This window comes from Nicrophorus vespilloides, unplaced genomic scaffold (assembly GCF_001412225.1).
Source record: "Nicrophorus vespilloides isolate i.1.1-1 unplaced genomic scaffold, Nicve_v1.0, whole genome shotgun sequence".
In the NCBI taxonomy this organism is placed as follows: Eukaryota; Metazoa; Arthropoda; class Insecta; order Coleoptera; family Silphidae; genus Nicrophorus; species Nicrophorus vespilloides.
The window spans coordinates 1-8,752 of NW_017099413.1; the positions used below are offsets into that span (position 1 = coordinate 1).

Here is an 8,752-nt window from a genome sequence, read left to right on the forward strand (position 1 = left end):
TTGTAGAAGGACCGCAACCAGATAGACAGCGTAGGGGACAAGTCTTGCAACCCACTATGCTGAGTGGGCGCTATATCGAAATCGCGATTCGCAGATGCCATCAGAAGAGGGATGGAGGTAGGCAGTGGGACTTTGAGTCCCACGAGACGCAACCGTTAGTTGTACGTAATTAATTACTCATATGACGGACCACTCATATGCTGGAACATCAACAGAGGGCGCTGCGCGGACGGGCAATACCAACCACAGGACATACATCACCAACTGACAAATTTTCACAGGATTATGTGGACCCAAACATCGTTAAAAGAGCAAGTTTCTTCATTGATATATAATTATTTGGTAAATAATCCCATGCGTTTAATATATTTTCAAAGCTTAGTGTGGGATCATTATTATCTGCACTGCTTTCAAACATTTTTCCTACTACTTCGGAAATCAAGTTTTAAAATTTAGTTTTCCACACTATAAGCAGCAAAAAATTCAACTAATTACATTTCTAAAAATATAAAAAAAATATTGTTTTTTAATAATAGTACATAAATTTCATTTCTAAATCTTTATTAAAGATCTATTTCTTTTAAGTTTTTTATTCAATTCATTATTCAAATGTTAAGTGATGTAGCATAAAAACATTAAATTATTTAACCAATCCATTCATCAAAACTATGTTTTTTTTTGCTTTCAAAAAGAGCTTAATTTCTTTTAATAAAATGACACCCCGATTAAGAACTTGCCCGCAACAGAGCCATCAAACGTTGCTTCAGTCATTTCCTCTAATAATTGTACAAATTGTCATTTATTAAGACCTCTTGCGTTTATAAATTTGATAACTTTTATTACAATTGACTTTACATTGGAAAATGTTTTTAAACTTTGCTTGATCTTGCTTTCAATCACAGAATGTGTAATAATTTTCTTAAAATACTGGATAAAACCAATGTTTTCCCACTATAATGTGTGCACAGTCTGTTACAGAAATAATTTGTTGTAGGTCGACATCCATTTCTTTAAAACCAATATTAAATTCAACGCTTGCATGCACCTGTTTATGTAATAAAATCATAAAAAAAAGTTCATTAATTTTCGAGTTATTAACAAAAAAAACTTTATTCTATCAATTCATTCAATTTACTTTTCATCCAATTTCTACAGCTCAATGCAGGCGACTCTAAGACAGTACGAAGATTTAAGTGTGCTTGTTGGAAAGGTGAGCTTTCATATGATGATATAATTATTATACTTGAGGGGTTGTCGAGAAATTCACGAAAAACTGTAAAAACTGAAAAAAAAATACAAAAAAAATCGTTTCGCTATTACGTATAAAACGTTAAGTAATTTTTGTTACATAAATATAAAAACATAAAAATGTTAATTAGTTTTCGAGTTATTAACCAAGAACTTTTTTTTTCTATACATCAACGATTTAAAAAAAAATCTTTTTTTTTTCAAATTCTACAGCTCATACTGCACGACAGTAAGTGTGCATGTTGGAAAGGTGAGACATTCAGCTTTCCTACGATTGGTCAACGATGTAATTATCTTAAGGGGTTCTCGAGTTATTAATGAAAATCACTTTTTCTAATCAATTCAATTCATTTTTTTTTTCCAAATTCTACAGCTCGTAGCAAGCGACTCCATGAAAGTACGAAGATGTTTGTAGGCTCATTGGTAAGGTGAGTCATTCTGCTTTTATACGAGTTATCGATGCTGTAATTATTTTAAGGCGTTCTGGAGTTATTAACGAAAAACGCTTTTTCTAATCAATTCAATTCATTTTTTTTTTAATTTCTACAGCTCGTAGCAGGTGACTTGAGGAAAGTAGGTCTGATTCTATGTTAAGTGTTACCCGACGCGAAGATATTGATCTGCTTCTAAATGGTAATTTCTAAATTGATGACATTGTTTATATTATTTCCTCTTTTATTTGGTTCACACGGGAATTTTGCGTCAGTAAATAATGATAACGTGCAACTCTATCTTACGAATACTTAATATTTCTCCTCTTTTTTTAAAACATCTGTTTCTAAAATAACATTGCAATATATTTTATTCTCCGGTACTATATCAAAAGATACATTAATTTAGCCATATCTATTTGCAAAATGACTTAACAGTACCCTCAAACTTAAATGTTGCTCCGTCAATTCCAGCAATCGTGATGTAATTACTTTTAGTTATAATGTTTAGTTTAGTGAGCGTAATATCGCGAATCAAATAAACTACAATATTTGTGACCCGGTATCAACCAACGCTTGTATTCCGTCTATTGTTACAGGGCACATATCTAATTTGTTCGGAAAAGTATTTGTTCACTCGAGAGACAGACACAAGTGTTTGTGTTTTCTTGAATTTTGTGTAAGCTTGAAACAATTTTCCTACAAACGTCTTTTATCCAAACAAAACATAGAATAAACAGTCAGTTTCCCACATTGAATAGTGTCTCAATTAACATTATCATTTACGAATTAGATGTAAACATTTGGACAATTCAATTTATAAGTTTATGCTTAAATCCAACAAAAATGGAAACAACGAGTTTGATCATAGGAGCGTTTAATATTATTTAGCGAAGAATCGTTAAGATATCATCGCCAAGCAATTTTTCAACACTAAAGGCGGTTTATTACAACTCTCTACAACTAATAACGCCAATCTGCTTTATAAAACGATACAGCATTGAATAAAACAAAATAATCGGTGGAGCTCGCTCAATTCGTGCAAATTAATTCAAATTACAAAACCCAGCTCACGCTTGACAAAATTAAATTATTTTCCATTGTATCAATTATTCGCTATAATGTATATAACAAATTGATACAAAACTAGGCTTTCGTAATATATATCAACATTTCGTACGGAAAGATACTCTCACCGTTTTAGTTCCTTCGCAATCCGTCTAATTGAGATCCATTCGATCTCTCGGCAACACTATTGGATTGTCGATGTTCACACACAAGGATTTCGCTGGAGTTTCACATCTCAAGAAAAATTTCCTTAATTTGTGTAACGGAGTTGTATCCCACTTCTGATGTTAGAAATATGGTCAGGGTGTCCAGTCAAACAATAGTAATAAGGACTTTATATTTATATAGTAAGTAGTATAGTCGGCAGAGCGCGCTATAGATGTGTTAAGCTCGGTATGCGGGCAACATCTGTCGCTGGGGGTGGCTGGGGGCCAAAGACGCTGTGTAGTGGCATTGGATCCAGTCTTGAGGCCAAACGAGCTGAGAATGCGCAAGCGCGTAGTTTTGTTTACTTTTAAAATCGCTGATTTCTTTACTTTCAACAATGCCGATTTGTTTACTTTTCACAATGCAGATTTATTTACTTTTGCAAACGGCGATGACTATTTTTGGCGCCATTGTTTCAGAAACGTTTGTGATCTGTGGTACTGTGTTCCTTAACACTTTAAAATGTCTATTTCAGGCTTCTTTTGCTCTGTTTGTGCAAAAACATATGTAAACCATTCAAATTTAAGTACCCATGTACAATTATTCCACCCTGGTAAAGTATAAATTACTATTTGTTGTCATTGTACATTATTTAATTTATTTTACAGATCAGCTAAATGAAATTGCACCAAAAAAAAAGAACTTTCACTGTGAATTTTCTACAGAAACTTTTAAAAACAAAATTCTTTTCAACAGACATCGCAAGGTTCATACCTCAGGACTGAAATGTCCTTTATGTGAAGTTATTGATGTCAAACCGGCATTAATTCAACATTTTACATTGGTTCATAATGTAAATATCAATATTGAACAATATGATTTTCAAACAATTGAAGAGTTTAATAGCTGGAAGGAACAGATAGAACAAGAAAATACAGTATTATTTAGCAATCGACATGGTACAGTCAAATCTACTACATTTACCCGGAAAAGGTACGAGTGCCATAGGTCAGGAACATATCAAAGCCAAAGCAAAGGCTCAAGACATGTGAAGATTAATGGTTCAAGAAGATTGAATGCGTATTGTCCTGCATCCATAATTCTTGATTATAGAAATGGTATTTATAATGTTAAATATACTAGTACCCACATAGGACACACAAATGAATTGCGTTATATTTCTCTTCCAAAGAGTGACAGATTGATGTTGGCAGGTAAATTAGCAAACATTTTGTTACATTCATTTCCAAGAAAATTACAATTTATTATTCGCAGATAAATTGGCAGTGAAAATCCCATTTGAAACCATTATAGAGGACATTAGAGGTTCTCTTCAAAATTCGAACTTGGAGCGAATTCATCTTGTCACAAAGCAGGACTTAAGAAATATAAAAAGGAACTTTCATTTAGGTAACTCTGCAATTCTAGATAAAAATGATGCAGAGAGTGTAGATATGTGGGTAGAACAATTGACTAGCGATGACTGCATCCCTTTTTATAAAAGGCAGAATGAGCTTTCTTCAGAATTCTCTTTCCTAAAGGAAGAGGATTTTGTGCTGATTATTATGAAACCAGGACAAAAGCAAATGCTCCAAAGATATGGGTCAGACTGCATATGTGTTGATGGAACCCATGGGACAAATGGTTATGGGTTTCAGTTGCACACATTATTAGTGTTGAATGATGTTAGAGAAGGATTCCCATGTGCATTTTTAATATCAAATCGGTCTGACGAACAGGTTTTGGCATTATTTTTTTCCTCCATTAAGGTCAAATGTGGGTTGAAGATAAAGCCAAAAGTGTTCATGTCAGACATGGCTGATCATATTATAATGCCTGGGTGCAAGTTATGCATCCACCTGAATTTAGGTATTATTGAACTATTCATATGGTAGTAACTAAAATTTATTACTTTTTAGATTATATTGTACTTGGCATGTGGAGCAAGCATGGAGCAGAAATTTAAACAAAATTAGTTCTAAAGAGAAACGGGTATGTATAGACTGGAAAAGTTCTAAAACATTCCAATATTTATTAATTTTAATATTTAGGACAGTGTAGAGAAGAAATTAAAACTTATTTTAGAAGAAACAGATGTAGAAGCATTCAAGCGTACGAGTACACAATATGTGGTACAACTGTTAGAAGATCAAGAGACCAAAAAATTTGCATTATACTTCCAAAGTAATTATATGAAAAAGACTGAGACTTGGGCACATTGTTATCGAGTTAATGAAGGCCTAAATACAAATATGCATCTTGAATCAATGCATAAAACAATTAAATATATGTATTTAAAGGCTAAACACACAAGAAGGCTGGACGTATGTATACACGCCATTCAAAAATATGCCAATGACAAATTGTTTGACAATATAGTCATGGGAAGTAAGGGGAAGATCACTTCCAAAATTACGAATTTAAGGCACATACACAAGGACAGTGAAAAAATAGACCTAGGAACAGTATTAATTGAGGACAAAGGTATATACGAGGTTTTTACTAAATCGAACGAAGTATTTACAGTTCAGGAAAATAACAAGACATGCTCTTGCAAAATATACTGCAGCATATGTGAAATGTGCATGCATGCATATTCTTGTACATGCAGAGATTACAGTATCCAATGGAACATGTGTAAACATGTACATTTGGTACAAAGATACAGGAAGGAATATCCAGAGTCCCTTCCAAAATCAGAAAAAATATGTTCGGGTAATTATATTTCAATTAGAACCCATCATAGTTCATTATTTTATATTTTATTTCAGATGATGAAAGTGATGAAGACTGTGGGCAAACTGACATAACGCCTAATTTAGTCGATTGTGTCAGCAAGAAGGAGAAAGACAAATCATGCTTGGAGCATAAAAAAAATATTATTGTCAGAAGAACACGGGTAGCCATGCAAAATGTTTCTGCAGAAGTGTTGGATAAGGCTAGAAAATGGATAGATTTATTTGAAGAAGAATGTAATCCTAAACAAAAAAAAACTGCACCTTCAACCTCTGCACCATCAACCTCTGCATCATCAACCTCCTCTGCACCATCAGCACACAATAAAAGAATTATCCCCCAAAGGAGGTTGTTCTCCACTAAAAAAAGAATAATAAGCAGAACAGAAGAAAACAAAGAAAATTTAGGTATTTTATCTTTTATCAAATGCTGTGCAATTCAAACCAATTTAGTATTATTGAAGAAGACTGAAGACAAAGAGTTATTTAGTTTGTTAGTATTATTTTTTATATTATATTTTTGTTATTTTTTCAAATATATCCAATTATTTATTTTGATGATATAGGTTCTATTTTTATACTATCACTTTGAAACGAGTCAAAAGGGGGTTAGGTTTTTTTTTTTNAATCACATAAAAACAATGTAGTGATATCGGTATTTTCATATCCACTCTAGTGCCATCTGTTTGAGAAATCTTAAAATATTCTGATTCCCCCACCCCCTTTTTTTTCACCAAAAATAAGCTGTTTTGGTCTGACGCAGGGAACGTGACTGATAGGAGTGTCGTCGTCAGAGTTCACATCGAAGGAGTTGAAAAGAGCATCAGTAGAGGGTATGTGCAGGATTCGTTTTGTGGGCCGTTTATGTGGAACAGTATGCTGGATGTGCATACAGTTTTCAGGAAGTTGGTATCTTATGATTGCATATGACCTGGCCCTGTTGGTGGAAGGTATGCCAAGAAAACAGAGGCTGATATAGAGGATTCTGGATTGGGCAGGTCAGGTGGGTGTTAAGCTTTCTCCTAGCAAGTCTGAACTTGCTTGATGTGCCTAGGCGATCAGCCACCTGCTGTCAGGGTCTATGAAAAGTCCTTGCCCATGCACATAGGTTAAATACCTCAGCATTGGAATTGGGACAGCCATGCGCTTCACGATGTATATAGAATAACTGGCCAGCAAGATCTATAATATAGTAACTGGCTTCAAGCATGCACTCAAACAGCTAGGGAGGTTAGGATTACCATCATGAACACTATGGTTAAGGAGTGGCAGGATATGTGGTATGCTAAGAAGAACATGATCTAGCATAGAGGTATCGTATGTGTGGCACATGCTTATCGACTGCCCAATATATGAGATTGAAAGGATAGTAGAATGTAGGGTAGATGGAAAAGGTGTTGGTGTCCCCACTAATTTAGTGTTGAATGATTTAGATAAACTAAGAAAAATAAGAAAGTTGAGACAGACTGACCTAATATTGATATCAAAGATTCCAATTATAAATCCCGCAAATGTATACCGAAGACGCAAAAGGACAACAAACGATCACCCCTGAGATCAAATATGAGTGTCAAGTGTCAATCTGAGTGTTCTGGAGAAGGTACACGCTAAGGGTCGCAGCATTCCGTATGCAGGGAGAGCCAAACTACGGCTTCAAGAGATGCAACTCCATTCAACATTGTACTCGCATCATAATTTCTGCTGGGTTTGCCTAAAAAATAAAATGTTAGTCTCTCTCATTGGTTAAGATGGAAATTAATATTTAAACCAGTGATTCCCAAAGTGGTCTATATCGATCCCCAGGGGTCTACGTCAAAGAAAAAAAAATTTGGGGGTCCACAGTGATTCCCAAAGTGGTCTATATCGACCTGCAAGGGGGTCTATGAAAAAAAAATTGGGGTCCACGATAGTGGATCTCAACATACACTGATAGTACCTATTTACTTACATTATACTATCTTATAATATAAAGACATATACATTATTTATAAAAGTACCTATGAAGTAAAANTATAATATAAGGACATAGACATTATTTATAAAGGTATAAAATTGTGTAAGTTGTAGGATGTAGGATGTAGGCATTCGCTTTGTACCTATGAAGTAAAAAAAATATTATATATGTTTATAAAATTGTGTAAGTTGTAGGATGAGGCATTGCTTTGTGTCGCAATACATTTTGAACTTGTAAAAACCTGCACATAATGATATACCAGATCTTAATAATTATAAAGATGTCCCAATATAAATAATAAATTTACAAAAAATCAATATCAGGTAAGTAGAGGGTCTTAACCGAAAACGAAAAACTGGCAAGGGGTCCCGACACAAATAAGTTTGGGAACCTCTGATTTAAACCATATTATCACAACAACTAGCACTCCAAATATTATCCAGACACTAAGAATCATGGGTAAGATAAAAAATTTCAATTTATATTTACCCTTATCTTTACTGCGCATAGCACTAATTAATGTTATCCAGGCCCTAATTATCATTACACTCAGTTTGACACTATCATCTTCGATCTCAGGAGTAATCGTTTGGAATCTTTGATATCAATATTCCGTTTAATAACTCTGCCAGAACCAAGTCTATTGTGATGACTTGAATAATTCTTATGGGTGAGTTTTCTAATTTTCTGTACCATCTGTTTTTGCGGCGCCGAAGTGTATTGCTCAAGAATGGAGATTCTGAAAATTAAGGAAATTAAAACAATGCCTAGCTACACATTTTATAAGAACCTTTTTGGTTGAGGCACTCTCCTGTCCTCCAACTTCTCTTTTCCATTTCATGATCAACATCACTGGTTGCATTGTAATATTCAAATAGGGTTGTTGTCGACTTGCAATGTTTCCTCCTCAACATCACCCATATTGTCTGCCACCTTCAACTGAAACAATATTGTAATTGTTGTCAAATGAACTTTGAAAAAGTAATTAGTTGAAAAGGTCTCTAGTATAGTCGGATACCAAAATATACCTATAAATTCGGTTATAAAACAAAAACGGTTATAAATCAAACATTCCTCAATCACCAATCCTTAATCAACCAACCAATAGAATCATTTGCTTTCCGTTCAAACCCTGCCACTTCTCATTTCATTTTGTTGCCTCATCAATT

General features: G+C 34.0%; 1 protein-coding gene and 1 long non-coding RNA gene across 3 annotated transcripts; one reads left to right on the forward strand and one right to left on the reverse strand.

The window, feature by feature from the left end:
• The first annotated feature begins 4,729 nt into the window (after window positions 1-4,729).
• On the forward strand, window positions 4,730-6,221 carry LOC108564474. Its single transcript, XM_017923536.1, has 5 exons — window positions 4,730-4,763; window positions 4,814-4,886; window positions 4,946-5,609; window positions 5,666-6,118; window positions 6,196-6,221. The coding sequence occupies exons 1-5, from the start codon at window positions 4,744-4,746 to the stop codon at window positions 6,219-6,221; spliced, it is 1,236 nt and encodes a 411-aa protein (XP_017779025.1). The 5' UTR covers window positions 4,730-4,743.
• An 883-nt stretch (window positions 6,222-7,104) lies between these two features.
• LOC108564475 lies at window positions 7,105-8,746 on the reverse strand. Of its 2 annotated transcripts, none has more exons than XR_001891151.1 (4): window positions 8,612-8,746; window positions 8,374-8,522; window positions 8,073-8,322; window positions 7,105-7,340 (listed from the first exon to the last, which is right to left on the reverse strand). It is a non-coding gene; the product is annotated as an uncharacterized LOC108564475 (long non-coding RNA). The 2 variants fall into 2 exon arrangements; XR_001891152.1 differs by having other exon boundaries at window positions 8,686-8,734.
• Between the last annotated feature and the right edge of the window lie 6 nt (window positions 8,747-8,752).

Excerpts from the sequence above, each read along its gene's own strand:
- LOC108564474 (XM_017923536.1), top strand. The coding sequence starts at position 4,744 with ATGCATCCACCTGAATTTAG. Across the intron at positions 4,764-4,813 it reads ATGCATCCACCTGAATTTAG|ATTATATTGTACTTGGCATG; the intron begins GTATTATTGAAC and ends ATTACTTTTTAG. Across the intron at positions 6,119-6,195 it reads TGAAGACAAAGAGTTATTTA|GTTCTATTTTTATACTATCA; the intron begins GTTTGTTAGTAT and ends TTGATGATATAG.